Source organism: Panthera onca, chromosome D4 (assembly GCF_046562875.1).
Source record: "Panthera onca isolate mPanOnc1 chromosome D4, mPanOnc1 haplotype 2, whole genome shotgun sequence".
Lineage (NCBI taxonomy): Eukaryota > Metazoa > Chordata > Mammalia > Carnivora > Felidae > Panthera > Panthera onca.
This window is the reverse complement of record NC_138351.1, coordinates 38,830,334-38,851,770: the sequence shown is the minus strand read 5'-3', so window position 1 is coordinate 38,851,770 and position 21,437 is coordinate 38,830,334. Positions and strand designations below refer to the sequence as shown.

At 37.1% G+C, this 21,437-nt stretch overlaps 1 protein-coding gene across 1 annotated transcript; it reads right to left on the bottom strand.

Moving 5' to 3' along the window:
- Positions 1–246: 246 nt before the first annotated feature.
- Positions 247–20,719, bottom strand: TYRP1 (tyrosinase related protein 1). The gene is made up of 8 exons (XM_060609763.3): positions 20,613–20,719; positions 19,720–20,182; positions 18,292–18,614; positions 15,037–15,241; positions 11,036–11,203; positions 7,942–8,121; positions 2,802–2,948; positions 247–1,729 (listed from the first exon to the last, which is right to left on the bottom strand). Exons 2-8 carry the CDS (start codon positions 20,102–20,104, stop codon positions 1,524–1,526), a joined length of 1,614 nt encoding a protein of 537 aa, XP_060465746.3. The 5' UTR covers positions 20,105–20,182; positions 20,613–20,719; the 3' UTR covers positions 247–1,523.
- Positions 20,720–21,437: the final 718 nt, after the last annotated feature.

Genomic DNA, 21,437 nt, shown 5'->3' with positions numbered 1-21,437 from the left:
TTTTGAGTTAGGAATATCAGACTCCCCACTTTCTATAGTGTATAATTACTATTGTTCATATTTCTTTTCACCGATTTTGCCAAAAATGTTTGTTCCCAGTGACCAGCCTTTCAAGTTCTTCATTGAGAATATTTCAGTAACCCAAGATCAAAAACAGTAAAAATATTTTAGGTTAGAAGATAGGCAGAATAAAAATTAATGACAACCTCACACAACTGCGTCATGAAAGCCTCACACAACTGATGAAATAATATTATTATTATTTTATTTTGAAAACATATGAAAGACCGATAAGTGATACGAGAAGGCTACTTGAAACACGATGAATCGAATGGTGTTTGTAGAGCACGGTATTGCGTATTCTTCACTTTATGCCTTGCTTTGGGTCACTAAGGTATTGGAAGAGGAATGGGGACATGAAATGTATGAATGGGTTGTTGGCTTCCAGTCCATTGACAGGTAGAACATGGTGGCAAATAGAGGATCAACTGTTTTTTAAACAAAGTGAAGTCTTTACCTCTATAGAGTGTGACAAAGATCAGGATTTTTTTGCGACGTTGAACCTCAGACTAAACCTTAAACTAAACTAAACTTTGATGCCCAAGGGGAATCCTAGTTTGAAAAACTTAATTGGGATCCCATTTGTAATCCACATAATTGATTTTAATTAATAAATGTGGCTTCCTATATATCCGTTGTTGGATGTCAGTGAACGGAAATGTGTTTGCATTTTCACATTGTAGAGATGCCTACTGATGTATTTCAATCAGAGATTTACTATTATGATTTTTCTTTATACATAAACAAAGCACAACAGCTTATTTACATTGTCATATAGTTGATCTTTAAAACACGCCCAAATCTTCACATTCTCTGCTTAAATATCATAGAGTTGGTGCAAACTACCATTTTATTTTCCTTTATTCTTTTTTTAAATCTCTACCTTCAACACCCATTTCCAGAAATCCCACCAGTTCTTAAATGTTTGGAGTCTTCTCCAGGGTAACTAGGCTGTTTCTCAGCGTTTCTTATCATGTGTTCAGGAGGCCACTTTCTCAGATTCAGGGTTAGGATTAGTACATGTGTCTGGTATTTTGCAGTTCAGAGACCTCTCCAGAGGGTTAGGGTTAGGGTTGGGAATTAGGGTTAGAAGACAGGGGTGTATGCCTGCAACCTACCATTTTATTTATTTTATTTTATTTTATTTTATTTTATTTTATTTTATTTTATTTTGTTTTGTTTTGTTTTATTTTATTTTTATTTTTTTAATGTTTCAAGTTTTATTTAAATTTTAGTTTGTTAACATACAACCTAGAATTTGAAATAGAGTTGAAAAAAAGAACGTATTAAAAAGATTGTGACTCTTCTGTGCTCTAGCAAATAATATGTAGAGCTCTAATTCCAACATGGGCGTGCATAAGAAAGAGAGTAAGGGAGGAAAAGAACACACAGCAATTTCACCTATTATGTTTCAACCAGGTGTTCTTGTGATGCTAATGTATCAGAGAATTGGTCGTTTGTCATTAGACCATAGACTGATTAGGATTGTGCATTTTTTCATATTCTTCAGCATAGTGTTGATATTGATCAGTGAGAAGAGGCTGATGTGCTTCATCCATGTTGCTTCTGGCACGAATCATACAAGAAGCACCCGCAAAAATGACCGCGACCAGTGATAAAGCAGCAACTACTCCTATAGTAACAAGTTCAGAAATACTAAAATTCCGACCTGTGAAAAACAAAAGGAGAACAAAAAATAAACAGTAAAATAGTTGCCACCAAAAATCAGCTACCCTAAACTTAGGCATTGTGGCAGGCATTTTACCGAAATCTTCATATATAATTTTTTTAAGTTTATTCATTTATTTATTTTGAGAGAGAGAGAGAGAGAGAGAGAGAGAGAGAGAGAGAGAATCCCAAGCAGGCTCTGTGCTGTCAGCACAGAGCCTGCAGGGCTCAATCTCTCAGTTCCTGAGATCATGACCTGAGCTGAAATCAAGAGTTAGACGCTTAAACAACTAAGCCACCCAGGTGCCCCCATATAGAACTTTTTTATTGTCCACATTGCTGATGATAGCACCTATCATGTTGAAGGCACTTACCAAATTTCTCCTACTAAGTGGACCCTATTAGGATAGCTATTATTATTTCTGTTCTAAAGGTGAGAAAATGATGCCATAGAGTTTGAGCCACTTGTCCAAGGTCACTTGGCCAGTAGGCGCCAGAGTTGGTTTAGGGGCCCAAGTCTTTCAAAACCCAGATGCTGTGCTCTTCACTATACCCTGCTGCCTTTGTTGGGAAGGGATTGAAAAGAAAATAAGAATGTTTGAATTTCAAAATCTCAGAAAAAGCAGCACAGAGTATCTCACTCCATTTTTTCTTTTTAGAATAAAGATGCGAAGGCACCATTATGTAGTAGAAAAATTGGGGCGTATTACATGAACTTAAGCTCAAAACTCATTATCTCTGCCTACTAGAAATATGACCTGTGACAATTACCCTTTCTCAGCTAATCATAGCTAGCCTCATCTTCCTTATTTGTAAAATGAGGATTACAACACTTAGCTCAGAGGGTTGTGTGGATTAAATGAGATAGTATGCTATAGAATCAGCTTAATTCCAGATCAGAGTGGGCTCTCAACAAATGTTACATTCAATCTCTTTATCCCAAAATAAAAATCCAAATAAAACCTTCTAAATCTAAGTGGAAAATATAGGCCTCAGAATACTGTGATTACCTTAAAAGGTAGCAAATGTAGTTTTGGTAATTTCCACAGAAAAGATACATTTTCAATACTCACTTGGCCATTGAACTTCATAAGTATATCCCAGATTGTCTGGAGCAGTGACAAACATTTCTATGTTGGTAACTGGAGGCCAGAATGGCACCATATTGTATTGTCTATTATGTCCAATTGGGGCATTTTCCAATGGAAATGTGGATACATCTAAAATATGCCAAAGACATCTTGTTAATAACATAATAAAGTTAGTATTAATAGATTATTATGTCCTGAAGGTGACCTAAAATATTCTAGGATAACATAAAAATGTTTTTTTTTTTATTTTTTTACTGGATAAAGACATAAAAATAGTTTTACTGTATATAGCAGAACAGGGAAAATTGCATAAAACAGAGTTCAAATGTTTTGAACACAGCACTAACATAACATCCAATAGATCAAGAACGTTTAAAAACAGGGAAGTTTTAGTATTTTATCATCTATGTTGATCATTAGTTGTTTTACTTTTAAATTACAGAAACTTATTTGAAAAAAATTCACTAAACTTCTCTTTCAAGGCTAAAAAAAGATGGACGTATAGTTTGCTGAAGCTTCATCTATAAATTTGAGAGGTGCCATGTCTAATGGAGGTTTGTCCTTGAATATGAATATGTCTGTTTAGTATTCTTCATTTTTTTCTGTTTACTTCCCGAGATATAAATATGAACTTATCCCCTATATTTTACTCTGTTAGAAAAAACACTTAAATTTTTAAATCAAGTTCCTGGGATATTATTTCCTTCCTGCCACTTCTCCTCTTTCAACTTAAATACAAGTTACAGGCATTTATATTATTAGTGAGTTTCTGTCATCAGGGATAAAAAGAGTGATAGGTTCTTTGTGGCAGAAGATTGTTTTTTTTTTTAATTTTTTAAAAATGTTTATTAAAAAAAAAATGTTTATTCATTTTTGACAGAGACAGAGCATGAGCAGGGAGGGTGAGAGAGAGAGAGGGAGACACATCATCCGAAGCAGGCTCCAGGCTCTGAGCTGTCAGCACAGAGCCCCACGTGGGGCTCAAACCCACGAACCGTGAGATCATGACCTGAGCTGAAGTCAGATGCTTTACCGACTGAGCCACCTAGGTGCCCCAAGATTGTTCTTTTTTATTATTGATGTTCTACATTTATGTTGATACAACTAAATGAGGTGGGATATCACAAAACCAAAGTTGGAATCGGGCTTGGGCTGGACACGAGTGGACAACTATGTAGAGGAGCTGGAATATGTGAGAAAGTTAGCGGAGTATTACATTTTCTGTTTGCAAGAAATATATCACCTGGACAGTCCCTGTGATCCTGGGAAGCACAGAAAAGTATTTTAGCGTCTACTTTGTAAAACAACTGATCATAGCATGGCATGTAGTGTTTATATTTTTGCGACTTTAGATTTACTATGTATTCATGCTAATTTAATATTTATTGCTTCAAATCTGTTGAGCTCTTACTAACGTAAGACACTGGTCTCGGCATGGAGGCTACAGCACTGCACAGAACAGACAGAACGCCTGGCCCAAGGAACCCACGTTTTGGTGTATTCTCGTTAATTATTTGTTAAAATTAATGTAGATAAACTTTTTTTTGTAACTTTCTATTTCACCTTTCCACTACATCCTGACTCGAACAGCCTCAACCCCATTCAGCATCAGCGTGGTGATAAAGTTACATCGATTCAACTGAATGGAGGAATAATTGTGAAAATAGCAAACAAGAACAGTAGAATCGTCATGAAACTTCCCTATGCAAGACCCTTCCCATCTCAGAGTTATAGCCAACAGCCTTCAGGATCTTCCCCCTGTCACCTCTCTGACCTTGTTATTTCCCACCATTTTCTCCCCACTCTCTGCTCTGCTCTGGCCACAGTGGGTTCCTTTGTTCATCCCAGGATGATTTTCCTCCATGTATTTATGTAGTACTCACCATCCCCTTTCCTGATTTTCTTAGCTTGCAAACACTTTCTCCCATCTAACATACTTTATATTTATTTACTTATTTTTACTGCCATTTCAACTAACAACTAGGGGAGTTCCAGGAGGGAAAATATTTTTGTGTGTTTTGTACGCTACTGTATTTCTGGTACCTAAAATACTATGTAGGAAATAGTAGGCACTCAAATAGTATTATTTTCCAGCTTTACTGAGGTACAATTGACAAAAAATTGTATGTATTTAAGGTATATGACATGATGATTTACAAATGGCCACCTGGTCCGTGAAAAGGTATTCAATATCACTAATTAGGAAATGCCAATTGGAACCGTCCTGAGAGATTACCTCACACCTGTAAGGATGGCTGTGGTCAAAAAGAAAAGAGATTACAAGCGTTGGGAAAAGCGTGGAGAGAAGAGAGCTGTTGTGCCCTGTTGGTGGGAATTGGTGCAGCCAGTATGGAAGCAATATGGATGTTCCTCAAAAAATTAAAAATAGAACTACCATATGATCCAGCAATCCCACTTCTGGGTGTATCTCTAAAAGACATGAAATCAGTATCTCAAAGAGATATTTGCACCCATGTTCATTGCAGCATTATTCATAAGAACAAAGATATGGAATCAGATACTGTTTGTGAAAGGCTTTGAGTGTGTGCGTAATTAGTTCATTTCTCTCAGGGCAGGATAAGTAGGGTCTGGTCTGCGAAATGTATACACTGCTTCTTCTGAAAAGCTCACTATATTTAGTGCTATATATAAAACTTCATTCACATGATTCGCATTTGGGAAAAATAGAAAATTGAATTAAATGTGCACATGGATACAAAATGTTAGTGAATAAAACTTAACATCATATTGAATAAAGTTTGCGTGCTCTATATTATACCACCTCATGTCTAATGAGACATCACATTATATGCGATGACTCTCATTCCTTCAGCTGTAAAATGCAATTCTTATTCCATTCTGACCCTAATAATTTTATAATCCTATGATTTTTGAAGATACTTCCTTATTATAAAACTTTTCAATACATTTTGAAAACTAATTCCATCCTCCACTCATAGACTTATTTGCAACAAAGACTTCTGCTGTATGCATCATTTTAGACATTTTTCTAATCTTTTTATTTTCTTCCTATGTAGTCGTTCTATGACATTGTTTTTCCACGGGACGTTTGCAGGGACATGGAATATTTAAGCAGAAGGTTAATCATTAGTGTTCAGTGTTCCTGCAATTTTTTTAAAAATTTTTTTAACGTTTTATTTATTTTTGAGACAGAGAGAGACAGAGCATGAACGGGGGAGGGGCAGAGAGAGGGAGACACAGAATCGGAAGCAGGCTCCAGGCTCTGAGCCATCAGCCCAGAGCCCGACGCGGGGCTCGAACTCACGGACCGTGAGATCGTGACCTGAGCCGAAGTCGGACGTTTAACCGACTGAGCCACCCAGGCGCCCCAGTGTTCCTGCAATTTTTAAGTGTTTACATTAACTTGTCTTATAATTTTATGGCCACATTTTGTCAATATGCTTTAGGCTCCCTACTTTTTGCTCATGGTACTTTTCCCTCTACTACTATCCAAGTAACTGAGAGCTATTATGCAATTTATATAGTACAAGCAAAGGAAGTGGGGAGAAAATAACAAAGGTATTTATCTGATTCATCGATGACCATTAACAACTTGTTATAGATGTCAAATAATGATCTTTTCAATCAGGGTATGTAAGGCAAAGGAATACTTGTTTGCATAGTTGAAAGAAAGCTCCAGATTACCCAAGATTTTCCACCTCCTTTTACTTCTTAAGTCCTAAGTAAGAACAACTTACTAACAGCCATGGCCTTGTGAATGGCTGAATAACTACAGCTTGTGCATTGTTGTCTAGTTCTGAGAAGTGCGTGTTTAACAAGTTTTTGTTCATTCCTAAACCTATGAACTCCACTTTACTTGCTATTGTCATAAGAAGTAATATAGCTAACCATATGCAAAATGATAATTATGATTTCTAAAGGAGAGGGATGTTGTTTTATATTAAATGTATGAATGTCTAAGAAAGGTTTGCTAAAGGAGAATGCCTGAGATATTGGTAAAGAATTAGAAGTGAGCAATAGGATTGTAAACATAAGGTAGTCATTATGAAAATCTAGACGCATACTGGACTCAGATTGCATCTCAAGGGTTGTTAATTTCTTATTTCTTGTTAAAGAAACAGACATTGTAAATTGTAGATAATTCATTATGACTGTAGGTATGCTTGTGAATACATATGAAATAAGTGAACTCCAATTAGTGAATTCATAGCAGATGGATGAGTGAATAGTTATATGTGAGTTATTTGTTTCTTGAATGATTTTCTGATGGAACATATGATTTTGACCAACGTATCTGTGAATGGTCGTAATCAGGTTGGATTAGAGGCTTCTCCTGTACATACACACCAAGAAATAAGAGACTGGCTGAATTGGGTAGATAAGTCAATAGATAGTTTATACCCAATATTATGTTTATGTGCGGGATAAAGTAAAGGCACAGAAGCCAAAATTTACAAACTTTTGAAGTATGAACATGTATGATGCTTTAACAAATAGAAGTACTTCATTGTTTGCAAAGTGACTTGAGCCTCTCAGCCGAGTAGAAGTGAAGAGAAAGTGGCCTTCTAAATAATATTTTTAAAAACCCATTAAAATGAAGTTGAAAAATATTTTCTATGCTGTGCTCTCTATAAAAACCAACATTAACTTTTCAAGTTGAAGAGAATTTCCATATGTAAGAGGCCAGCAGTAATAAAAATCAAAACTGTGGATTATGAGCATATTTTTTTCTGTCTTTTAGGTATCGAAGAAGAGATCAGTGAAATTTTTTTTTATTCACAACGAGAATGCTCCAAAAAAAAAAAAAAAAGACAAAAAAAGACATGCAAATGTTCATTGGTAGCTACAAGGAAGAAAAATTTGGGAAACATGACAGTCATCTTTTCAAACTAAAAAATGAGAAGGGATTACGTGCTTACTCGGATAATAATATAATATTGTCTCGTAACTATTTTTATAACTTTTTATCTGCATTTTCAAAGTCGTTTGGGACATGTGGAAACAGCTAGATATCACAGCTCTTTTCTCCTTATTTTGAAGTGTAGTTCACATGTGTTAAGTGCGTAGTCTATAGTGATAACTATACCACCTGAACGGTCTCCTTGCTGAGCCCGCAAAAAAGCATAGGAGAATGTCTCACCAGCATTATATCTCCTCAGCCATTCATCAAAGACTGCGTCAGTGAAAGTGTGCAGGAGGACAAAAATAGGATCGTTTGGAGATAAATGGGTTTGTCCCCCTGTTCCATTCAGGAATAGATGAGCCAAATTGTGAAGGCTTCGAATAGCAGGGTCATACTTTCCTGTGGGATCGCTGTAACCTAGATATAAAAAGAGGGGTGAGAAGAATGAAAACCATTGCCAATATCTTGCTTTTCAAATCAACAGCAGCGATTATATCGGGAAACAGTTTCTCCGCAGTTTGTCAGGCCAATTTTTGCCCTAATATAATAGCCTTGCTTCTCCGTACCTATGGTTGGTGACATTTCTTGCTATACCCAGAGCTAGGTTAGCTTTAAGCCAGTGGCACGACATTCTAAATGTAGCCTCAAGGTTAAAAATAATGACCTGCAAAGATGCCAGCCAAAATATATAGAGCACTCTATTTTAACAAGGCAAACATTGGTTCAGTGGAAATAAAGAGAGTGGAAATCTCCTTCTAAAAACTAACACAGTTGGGAGGACATCACTCTGATTGTCCTGGACCTTAAATTGCCAGATATTACTTCAGTTTCCTACCTCATTCCTTTTCACTGTCACCATGTTTATTTCGGGAAAGTTATCTTATGTTTGTGGAAAAGTCACAATTTCCCAGAGCATGCTTATCATGTCTGTACTAGTTTTAAACATCTGGAAAGCCTATTGTCAAAACATTTATATAATATTTAATAATTTCCTATGTATCCTCTCTCTCTCTCCCATATTCTATATGATGTATATGATATTCCTATATAATATGTATATTTCCTACATTTCATGTATTATGTATTTCTTATACTGTATGTCTCCCATATTATATATTGTATATATTTTCCATATATATTTCCATATGATATTTATTAGGTATATATATTAGGCAGAAGGTAAAGATAGATCACAAAAACGGAGGGTCTGTGATGCAGGATGGAGTTATAAGTGTACCTGGTTGGCTTTAAGAATCAGAGGTGGAAGAACAGGGAAATGTTACATATTATTAAATAAAATTAGAATTTAAAACACATTAACCCAAGGGTGCCTGGGTCAATCAGCTGAGTGTCTGACTCTTGATCTCAGCTCAGGTCTTGATCTCAGGATCGTGAGTTTAAGTCCTGCATTGGGCTCCACACTGGGTGTGGAGCTGTGGTTTTTTTTTTGTTTGTTTGTTTGTTTGTTTGTGTTGTTTTTCAAAGATGATAAAATATACTAACCCATTTGTACAATTACACTCACTCATTTATTTAGTCATTTTGCATATATTTATTCCATTATTATTATTTTTATTTACGAAATGTTTAAAGACTGCAACATACACAGCATGCTGGTGGGCACTGGTCCTTTCAGACCTTCTGTCAGAAAATCAGTATAATTTGTCCTTTGATTGGTCATCATTAAGGTTGCATCATTAAGATGCAACCTACATATTCTTGTAGAAATTAGTGCTTATGGCCAATAGCCAGATTATGGAAAGAGCCCAAACGTTCATTGACTGATGAATGTATAAAGAAGATGTGGTATATATATATATGTGTGTGTGTGTGTGTATGTGCGCACACACACACACACACACACACACACACACACTAGAATATTACACAGTGATCAAAAAGAATGAAATCTTGCCATTTGCAACAACGCAGATGGAACTAGAGTGTATTATGCTGAATGAAATAAATCAGTCAGAGAAAGACAAATATCATATGACTTCACTCATATGTGGAATTTAATAAGAAACACAACAGAAGAACATAGGGGAAGGGAAGGAAAAATAAGATAAAAACAGAGAGGGAGGCAAATCATAAGAGACTCTTAAATTCAGAGAACAAACTGAGGGTTGCTGGAGGGGAGGTGGCGGGGGTGCTGTGCCAAACTGGTGATGGGCATTAAGGAGGGCACTTGTTGGGGTGAGCACTGGGTGTTATATGGAAGTGATGAATCACTGGGTCCTACTGAAGCCAATACTGCACTATGTGTTAACTAACTTGAATTTTACAAAGTAAATTAAAAAAAAGGATATAATGCTTATGGCCTTAGTTTATATACACCAGTTTAGTCAAAACATAGTGATTATCTATTGAATAATCTCCAAATCAGTGCATTCATATTTAGTTATTAATATTAACATAAAGACAGAATAGAATGGCATCTAGTTTTGATGATAATAGGGGAGAGAAAGGAAAATAATGATTAGATTTCTATGTCAAGTATCTCAGATCATGGAGACAGAGAGATCTATTCCTATTTTTTTTTTTCCCCTCAGGGGGAGGAGCCTAACATGTTTAATGCTACATTTAATGTACATTGTGACAAGAAGAAGTTTATAATACATTAAATGTGATTCTGTTGTTTTAAAACTTTAAATATGTATCGGTGATGATTTAGAGATATTAAAATGTATTGTATAAAGACAATGGACTTAAAAAATTTTGATTTGAAATTGTGTTCTGTTACAAACTATCTTGGGAAATTCACTTCTTTGGTCTTTAGTTTCCTCACCTTTAAAATACTTTGAATGAAATAAGGAGAATCACATTAAATATCATTAGATGGTAGTTTGAATTTTTATAGTCCTTTAAAAACATTCATAGGATAATACAAACCTAAATGAAATATATGCCCCAGCCAGGCATTATTGGATGTCAACTAATTGTTTAGAAACTTTATTGTTATTTTTTAAGAAAAAAATTTAGGCTCTCAAAGTCTTGAAAATTATTTGCCTCTACCAGAATTTGATAGAGTTATAATGATTAGCCACCTCACAGATTTGAGTTAATACTTTTCAGGTATTTTAGAGATTGAAGACTAATTTCCCAAGGATTCTACTATGATAATTTAAAAGAGTTTCATGGCCTGACACTTTTCTTTAAGAAGTTCTTTTTTGAGCAGGGAATTGTGACTACATCATAATAGGAGGCAACATTCACATAAATTCATAAGATCAATATGGCTTCCAAAGATTTTTCAAGGAGATCTGAATGTGAATAGTTCAGTTTACAGTGACAACTACATAAAATCAAAGCACTGACTTCTTTTACTCACCTTCTACTGTATTTCGGAAACTGTTTGTAGAATTGGAATAAAAAGGAGGGGTGTCAAATAAACCAACTTCCAAGCACTGGGCGACATCCTGTGGTTCAGGAAGACGTTGTACCATTGGCCTCGCCACATTTCCAGCTGGATTTCTCCTAATTGGCCCCCTCTCAGTGCCTGGAAAAAAATACAGGGTACAGGAACACTTACAGAATATTTACAGATCTCTTTGCTCTTCCATTTTTATGTAGAGCATGATCACTGAAAGATAGGTTCTCCCTGGTAGAAGAGAACATTTTAAAAAGGCAGACTTAGGGTCATTACAGTGAGAATATTTAAGTTATCACATTCTTATCATTGTGATATATCTGTGAGCAGAGTTAGATGTGTGATACATAAAATCATTAGAAGAAAAAAATGATCACAATAACAGATAGAGGTCCTGTTATTTGTTTAATCAACGTATACCTCATTACTGAAAATATATTAACATCAAAAGTCCATGGAAAATTGAATTTTGCCAAAATAGTCTCATAAACCTAAATCCCACACTAAATCTATATTTCACACATGTGTGAAATTTTATATTCAATTACTGTTTGTTTCAAGCCTTCAGAGAAATAAAGAAAAACAATCTACAATTTCTTTGGTCTATATTTCAATCGATACATATTTTTCAGCAATTAATGTGAGAAATAAACTTGTTAAAAGGCACGTGTTAAAAGGCACTAAGACAAACAGGCAAGCAAAGGGCTGTGACACTAGGGATAATAGAATGGGTGCCTTGAGGGAGGGAGGGAGAGAAGGAAGAAGGAAGGGAGGGAAGGAGAGAAAGAGAAAGAGGGAGAGTGGAAAGGTGAAGGGGAGAGACAGAAAGACAGAGATTGAGAAAGAATATCAATCCTTTCCAAGTGTGTGGTTTCAGAAAGATGTCATTAAAGAAAAGAGATTTGCAGGAGCGCCTTGGTGGCTCAATTGGTTAAGCAACTGACTTCGGTTTAGGTCATCATCTCATGGTTCATGGGTTCAAGCTCTGCATTGGGCTCTGTGCTGACAGCTCAGAGCCTGGAACCTGCTTCTGATTCTGTGTCTCCCTCTCTCTTAGTGCCCCCCCCCCCCCGCCACTTGTGTTCTGTCTCTGTCTCTCAAAAACAAATAAATGTTAAAGAGAGAGAGAGAGGAGAGAGAAAGAGATTGCAAAGAGCCCTGATTCTCTGAGAAGAATTTTCAGGGTAAATAGGGGAAATGTTACAAGTGGAACATTTTTGACAGAGGTAATAAGAACAATGATATGCTTTCTCCTATCTACGAGATAAGCTCCCTCAGAACAAGAACTGTTTCTATTCTCGCTCACCAGTACATCCCTTAATCTTGGTACAGGGCCTGGCAAATAGTAGATGCTAAATAGTTGTCTGGTGTATGTTGATATATGGAAAGATCGTTTGGGCTGTAAAGAGGGCTGGTTGGGGAATAGCTTGCCTGGAGTACAGGGCAATGCAAGAGGGTAAGGGACGGTGGGAACAATGTAAAACTAGACCAGATTCATATTGTGGAGAAATTATGTTTAATTCAATAGGAAATGAAGATAACTCTTAGGTAGGTGGGAAAGGAGGAGATTGGTTAGGAATATTTTGCATTGTCTGTTCCAATGATCTCAAGAGAAGCATGTGTGTGTCCTAAGAGGATATGCAGAATAATCCACTAGGGTGGGAGAGATGATATTACAATCTCAATTTGTATTCATTTTACCTCATTCATAAAGCTTACTATGTTGTAATGTTTATAATTAACATAACGATTAGTACCTGATGAATTAGCATAGCAACTTTATATAATATAAAAATAAAAATATGCCACTCTTGAGATTGGGAAGGAGATAGCACACTGTTTTAGGTATGCATTATTATTAAAACTTTCAGACCCCACCGGCTAAAACTATCAATCCAAGCTTGTGTTTTAAGGATTATTGTTCAGGAGCTATCAACACATTCCAAGAAAAACACGATAGATTACATGGGTTTTGAAAACACCACACCCTAATCTGCCCTCATGGAGTTTCACAGTGGAAAATTCTGATAGTAAAGAAACTAGTTTAAACGAGTTAAATTTAACCTGGGTCTTTTTAGATTTGTTTGCACATGGACAGCCTCTGCCAATGCACCTGATTTAACCTCATATGGATTGGAGTCCTGTGGAGTTTCCATGCAGGAATGAATGAAAAGTTCTGAGTGTATGAAGGAGAAAATAGATTTAAGAAATACTGTGTAGAAGGAACAACATTCTTCATATGATGAATCCAAGATGATATTTTAGTGTCTAGAAGAGTCTTAGGTGTCAATAACTCATTCTTGCAATGTACCAAGTTTGGCGCTTTAATGGGACGCTGGAGAGGCATTGTTGCAACAAACACATGAAAATACAGGATTGGGATATGTAAGGAAGGTTTGTTCTAAAAATGTACGTGCATGGCTGTCCAGTAAAAGATGATCAATGAAACCACAGGAATGGATAATTTCATCCAAGAACAGAATTAGGAGAATTAAATAAGATATATGAAAGCATTTGGTACCATATCAGGCACGTAGTACATGTTCATTAAACTGTTAGTTTCATCTTTCACTGGCCTAATAAATAAAATTCTTGGTGTTTATATCACGAACTAAGAAAAGAAGTATTCCTCAAATTTGTTTCCCTAAAATACACAGTCTTCAATTTTTCATGAAACTACGTGTCTTGGTTATGAGACCTCTTGACAAGAACAAGTGATGAAAATAGAATCTTCTCTCCTCTGCCATAATTTTATTTACCCACTTAAACTGTGCTATATTTTGGCATCCAATCACCAGTATCGTTAGAAAAGGTCTGGAAAAAATTCCTAGGACAAAATACAATAGCCTGCTCAGAAAGGGACTGATGTTTTCGTATCTAAAGATATATTGATTCTCAACGTCATTTCAAGGTGGGATCACTCATTCAGCTTGCTAAACAAATACAAAATTTATTCTAATTTTTAAACTTCAACCGAAAAAAAAATCCATACACTATCACTTCTCTTTTTCCTATATGCAGCTAAAAAATCTTATAATGCTGAAAAAAATCTACTGAATTGTTCTATTTAGAATATTCTTTTTGAAAGATATTCTTTTTTTTTAAGGTTGGTATAGGAATTTCATATTTTCAGCTGAAAAGAATATATGGGAATAAATATATTTTGAAGACGTTAACAAAGTAAATTCCCATGAATCCAGTTTTTACATTGAAGAACAAGTTTAAAATAACCAAACATGCCTGAAGAAGAAAAGTAGATGGGGTAGGTGACTAGTAATTAAGACCTTGTGTTGGTGCCACAGAGAGAGTAATAATGTGATCCAAGGAAGAGAACAACACACTCAGGAACAGATCCACATATCACAGAACCTTGATCTAAGGCAGCAGTGGCCTATACATCACTGGAGAAAGGACGCCGGGACAGCTGGTTTAGCATTCCCTTTTTGTGTTCGCTTTGACAGAGGTTCAAAGCAGTTAGCTGGAAGACATCTTGCATAAGGTATCTTCCTTTTCTTAAAGATACCCTGCATATCACCTTTTGCTTTTGACCCTCTGACTAGAACTTTACTCTCAGGTCACTTCCAACTCTTTCGGCATATTTCAGATTTCCTGGGGAAACAATCTGCTCTGAAATTTCAACTCAAGACACATGACTACTCAGGAGTGCTGTATGTGCTAAGAGGATTAATCTTATATAACCATACGTTTCCAAAGTAAGAGAGCGAGCAAGGCACTGGCCAAATTTCTCAAGAAAAGCAGTGTAAAAATGTATAGACACTTTCTGCTCCCCCCGGGAACCTTATAGAGTGCCTTGAGTAGCGTTCAATGAACATCTGTACATCGATTCTCTCTAATAAAATATTTTATTCTGAAGTCCTTAGTAGAATGAGGGCTTTCAGACAGCACATTTAATCTCTTTAGGTAATAGGGAATTCTGAATCCTAGATGGGTTTGGAACTTACTATTACAAAGTGTTCCCAGGGTATCATAATCCTCCAAGGATTCGCAGACCACTCGCCATTGAGAAAAGACAGAGTTCAGGCTTATAAGAGTGGGGTCAAAGTTGCTTCTCGATCCCATGAGGTCATCGGTGCAAATGTCACAGATGTTCTTCCCGGTTGCAAAATTCCAGTAAGGAAGGGAGAATGAAGGATCCTGCAACATTTCCTAGATCAAAGAAACTCTGTTAGCGTTCTCTGCTTTTGTTTAAAATTCTCCCCCTTTGCTTGGTTTTCTCCCTGGCTGTCTGTTTCTATCAACTCTCTTTTGGTAATTAGAACCAGTTAGTGTATCAGTGGTGTCTGAGTAGCCAGAGGAATTAAATATCTTACTTAACAAAGCTTATCACATACTATGAAGAGTCATTGAGGCACTAAAGAGAATGAAACTCAACTCATCATACAGAAGTTTCTACAAATGCTATTTTTGGGGAAAGAAGTCTTCTCTTTTTTTTTTTTTTTTTCAGGTAGGTAATTCAAGTTCTATTGGTGATACCAAAAAAATATATATCAATAATAGCTTTCGCTCCTTGACATTTTACCTCCTGTTTTCATATCTCTAATTTTCATATCTCTAATTCAAGCACCATGGAGTCTTGGTCTGGAGCCAGATCCAGTCTTTAAATATATTATGTAGAGCAGTGCTTTTTGTTTTCTTTCTTTCTTCTTTCTTTCTTTCTTTCTTTCTTTCTTTCTTTCTTTCTTTCTGTTTAACATGAATGACTTCAGGCATTTAGATTCTGGTTTTTAAAATTTATTTGTGGGTTAACAAGGGTAGTGGAAGAAGTCTATGTGAATTCCAGGTTTTCCAAATATGAGCTATATGGATTCGACTTTTCACAGGCTACACAGACAATCTCTTTCACATCACCGTATCTGCCTGGATACTGAAGGCGTTTTACTTAAAGACCCCCGCTTCAGAATCAAAACTGTTAAGACTTGGGTTTCTGCTTAAAAACTAATACCAACGGGAAATGTGAAATGAAGCAGAGTATTTCTTTGGGCACACAGTTCTTTAGACCAGGGACATAGTTTCCTTTCAGAGCTGATCTCAACAATTTTAAAAGTACTGGATTCAGGGGATGCCTAGGTGGCTCAGTGGTTTAAGTGTCCTACTCTTGATCTTGGCTCAGGCCATGATTTCATGGTTCGTAAGATCAAGCCCCACTTCAGCTCTGCGCTGACAACGTGGAGCTCTCTCTCTCTCTCAAAAAACAAAATAACACAAAACAAACAAACAAAAACCTTAAAAGAAAAAGTAATGGACTCAAGATCACATGCTTATTTTATTGAGTTCCTTAAAACATATTTTTATTGTATTTGTTCTCATTCCTTTAGACCTTTGGGGAGTTATATTTAGGGAGTGAGATTTAAGTGTAGAGATTGCCATCATTGTGCCTCACCTCCTAAGCATTTAGTACATTTCTGCTTTTTCACTTTAAACCCTTTAGGAAGCATTTCCTGGTCCCCAGGGTATTTTAGAGGACCAAAAGCTTTCCAAAGCATCCTCCTTTATTGATCTCCAGGGGTTTAGAGTCCTTGTTTAGAAGCCATTGTTCTGGTTCACAAAAATTAGTGACAGCTTCCAAGGGATCATTAAGAGTCAGTTTGTGGTTCAGAATTGACATTTGGGAGTTGGAGAATATTCATGTGGCATTTCAACTGTGCATTACATTTAGACTGTAATTCGTTGGATCCCTTGTGCTGTTGGGTTTTAAAAATATAAGGCATAGAGGTTGAAGTTTACACAGGCAAAATCGAAGCTTTTAGATACTTTCCACCTGCCCTTTCATTTTGGTGTGCCCATGAGAAAATGACTTGGAGGCATGGAGATCTGGAGTTGATTACAAATGACAGATTTATCTACTCGTAATCTACTAAATGTCTTACTTGTAATAAGAGCTATAAAATATGAAGTTCAGAGTATCAGATGAATTAACTTAATCACTCTCAAACTGAATATGGATGGACTACTTTTATACCAATGTTTTATTCTGTATTTTAGTGCATTAATTCTCTCTCACCTCACCATTTATTTTCTTGTGATAGTGCTGGACACAAACATACTGCAAATCAATAAATGAATCTAAACACCTTTTTTACCCTCAGATATTTTTAGATTAACTTTTATATTTTAATTTGAGGGAAGGAATCCATTTACCTAGAAAACACGTTCATTTTGTGGATTTCCTAGTTGAGATCTAATAATTTAAAATTTCATTTTATTTTTTTATGTTTATTTATTTATTTTGTGAGAGAGAGAGAGTGAGCAAGTGTGTGTGTGGGGGGGAGGTGAGAGAGAGAGAGAATCTCAAGCAATCTCTGTGCTGACAGCACAGAGCCTGATGTGGGGCTTGAACTCATGAACGCTGAGATCATGACCTAAGCCAAAACCAAGAGGCAGACACTTAACCAACTGAGCCATCCAGGCGCCCCTCAAATTTCATTTTAAAATTACTCTTCTCAAGAAAAGCAATTGGTAAAATACATGATAAAAAAGTATCTATGTTAACATACTTTAATGTGGTTTGAGGTTCTCCGCTGAAAAGATAAGCAGGAAATACTTATGTTTGGGCTGAGGTCTACTATATGCCCCAAAAGTTGATGCCTTTTAAGTAAAAATGAGACCTGAATGGTGTGGTACTTTTAGTAGGTTTCTGAGGTAGGAGGCATGGAAACAAAACAGAGTTCAATCAACACATGACAATATAAAGGATATTGTTTTTCGTAATTTATACTTTGTGCCATAAACTCAGCATCATTTGCTGGCATAACAAGGTGTATATTTGGGACTTGGTAGACTGAGAACTGTATGCACACTTTTTTTTTTTTTATCCAAACCAGGAGGAGGGGATATCGATTTACATTTGGTAAGGCCGGCCCATCAACTGAGATTCTTTTGTTGCAAGCTACATGAAGATCATTTTTTCAATTATGCTGCAGCATATGTCCATCACTTTACATCACACCTAGAGATGTCTCAACTGGCTCCCTCACCATTGATATTACTTTCTTTTCCCTTCACAAAAGATGAAGACTAATTAATGAGTAAGTAATTTACTAACAGGGAGAAATTTAGAATGTCAAAGACAGATCAATATCATGAAATTGCTTTGCCATCACGTGTTTCGATCGCTCAGAACGTAGTGGATGAAAACGGCTTCCAAACGATCCACCTTGTCTGTTGGGGACCTGAAAAGTGCAACGTGTCACACATACCTGCATGTCTCTCTCCAACTGCAGAAGGTGGTACCTGTGCCATGTGAGAAAAGCCGGTCCCTCATGAGAGAAATCCACTTCGCCAAAGCTTTCCTGTCCCGGCCCAAGGAAAGTCTTTTTGACCGAATAGTAGTGTGTCCAAACAAAGTAGTTGTAAATGGAAATGTTCTCAAATTGTGGCGTGTTGCCATCTGGCCCCAATATTTCTTCTGATCTCCTGGTGGCGATGACAAACTGAGGGTGCATTGTCCGCTTGGCCAGATGCAGGGCCTGGACAAAGCGGTTCTTTTCTTCTGCACTCAAGTCCAGAAGATTTCTCCTGACTTCAAGGATACAACATTCAAACGTGAAAATGTGCCACGTGGGCGTCATCGTAACACTGCATCCCATGTACCCATTAATGATAATTTGCATATATGCTTAAATAAGTTTATACTCCTTTAAAATTCCCCTCACCGGAATCTCTTCTTTAGGCCTATTTTCTGCCCCCGCCCCTCCCCTGCCCGCCAACTTACTCTAGGGTTTTCATTAGTTTTCATTATTATGACTGTGGACTTTATGATTCTGTGATCTCGTATTTATTTCTGCTCATCATCGGTATATTTTTCTGGAACTTTCTATCTTTTCAAAATCATAAGCCTCGTAAAAAACGTGGCATAGTGGTTAACACCAGGGACTTACTCTGTGACTCTGTACACGTGTTTCTAAGTCTCACCTTCTCATCTGAAAGGGTGTATATAAAAATAATACCTGCTTTATAGAGTTGTAAAGGTTAAAGAATACACACATAAAAAGCAATTATATCAGAGCGTGGCTCATAAAAAAGACTCAATAAACATTCTGTTAGACCCTTGGCCCAATGTTTGGCACATAGAAAACAACTATGTATCGCTGGATTTACTATTTAAAGCTTTATTATTTATTGCCATTTAGTAGAGTGAAGGCCAGGCTCGTCACCTGAAATGGCTGAACTTGATCATCACAAGGGGAAATTTCTTTGTCGGTTAGCAAGTGTAGTAGAAGTAGATCATGGTTTAGAGCTAGACTGACCTCACTGGCAAATTCCAGGTTTTTCAAGTACCAGCTGTAAGGATTTGACCTTTCTGAACCTCACTTACTACAATTAACATCACTACCTTGAGAAGTCACTGAAGGGTCTAGTCACGAACACCTACCATGGTTCCCTGCATGGAGCAGTTGCTCCATAAATGTTTTGGAAGGAGGTCTTGTCAGTCAGAGGATCTGAGCCTTAACCTCAACTCTTTAAATACACTTATTAGCCTCTCTGAGCCTCAGTTTCCTCAACTGTGAAGAGGGAAGAGTGAGTTGTATGATTTTCAGATGTGCTTCCAGCTCAAATGATTTAGGTTCCTATTAAATGCATAGAGTCTCATGAAGAACTGTATATACATGCAGATCCCCACTTACCTATGAGAACTCTCTGGTCACAAGCAGCTCCTTTCCATCCAGGACGGCAAGTCCCACAGTTGTGTCCTGAGAAATTGCCATTGCATTGGCATGTCCTGTTGAAGAACCTCGTGGGCCAAGCCTCCCGATCATCTCTGCCATCATGCGGGTAATGGGGGCTGTGGGGTCGTGAGTCTGCAGTCACTGCCTCACACCTGCCCCGCCCTGACAAGGAGCCACAGCGGTCAGTCCCAGGCCCAGACAGTGGGGACAGGTCTGGGCAACACACACCATTTCTCAGAGCCTCAACGGTGGCACACTGTCTTGGGAATTGAGCCCAGGTCTGTTGAGAACACAGCAGGGGCAAGACGATGTATCCCAGAGAGAGAAATTTATGGGCTTTCATTCTGCTGGAAGCAAGAGTGAAGAACAGATCTCTGGTTTGCAGCCCTTTGTGTAGAGACTGAAACACATAAAAATCAGGCTGAAAAGGAGAAAGCAAAATGGCATTAGTGCAAGTTTTCTTTTTGTGCTGTTATAAACAGGCAGGAGCCCTCCCCAGCCGCCCACAAAATGCTTTTCATATCTGTGAAATGACATTTCTCGCAAAAGGTAAAAATAGTAATTTACCTGGAAAAACTTGACATGGATAATAACTACATAATTAAATCCCCTGCCCTAGCATTTAGTTTTCTTTATTTTAAATTTCTATTTATGAAAAAAAATACTTATCATAGATGTCTCTTATCCAAAGCATTCGTTAGCAGGTCATGGCCATTAATTACATTTAGCCATGAAGCTGAAAGGATTGGAAGCAGATTTCCTGGTAGTTAATTTCCGTGACTTAAAATCTCCCATCCTAATGGAGTTTTGGCGGGCATCCACCTGCTCCCCATAGAGCTTCCCTCCAGTACCTTAAACTCCTGAGCGGGTTCTCTGATGAACCCCTCTCAGAGCTGAGTGTTTTATATTTGCTCGTCCCCTGATGTCAGAGCTGTTAATTGCATGTGAGTTTCTGCTTGATAACTAATCCCAAATCTGCTCACCCAAACTGGGAGGGGCTGGTCCTCTTCCCCACCCTTTACTAATCCCCTTTCACTTCAGTGCGTTTTTCTGCCCTTTAAGTACTTTGTTAGCACATGATTCCCTTCCCACTGATTTCCTTGTGATGCTTAAAGTTTTAAGAAAAGGTCAGAGGCACTAATTTGGAACACAAGTCAGAGAAACTAGAGAGCTTTTGTTTGCGTTGTAGAGATTTAGGTGTTCTTTTTTTTTTTTTTTTTTCCTTTGACTTATATCTTTAGAAGATGAATGAGATTACTTACATTTCCTTAGTGATACAAGGGCTAGACTAGTACTTGTATCTGATGGTAGCTTTGAGTTGTGTTTGGTCTTGAAAACAGATGTTGCCATTCTTATAATTTCTATAGGGAATAACTGAAGTAGAAAAGCCATCAGATACAACTTCCCCGAGTTACATGGCATTGGCTTTCATGGCGCCCGCTGGTGTTGAGAGTTGGGTACTACAGTTCCTTTACCTCCACTGGGGTAGTGTCATCTACGTGGCCAAGCATCACAGGCTCACTACTACTTCTGTTGTTTAGAAGATGACCGCTGAATGGCTTCTTCTTTCCTTGTGCCAATGGCACACTAATTTTAAATTTTAAAATGTTGCCATAGTGTTAATGGCTTCATACAATCATTAATCGTTATCTCAAGGTTTCATATCCATTCAGGGC

Bases quoted from the DNA above. Each gene is read 5' to 3' on its own strand.
- TYRP1 (XM_060609763.3), bottom strand. From the start codon at position 20,104: ATGAAAGCCCATAAATTTCTCTCTCTGGGATACATCGTCTTGCCCCTG. The intron at 15,242-18,291 runs GTATGTGTGACA...TCTTTGATCTAG, and splicing joins AGTTGGAGAGAGACATGCAG to GAAATGTTGCAGGATCCTTC. The intron at 8,122-11,035 runs GTGAGTAAAAGA...TTTTATATCTAG, and splicing joins TTTCCGAAATACAGTAGAAG to GTTACAGCGATCCCACAGGA.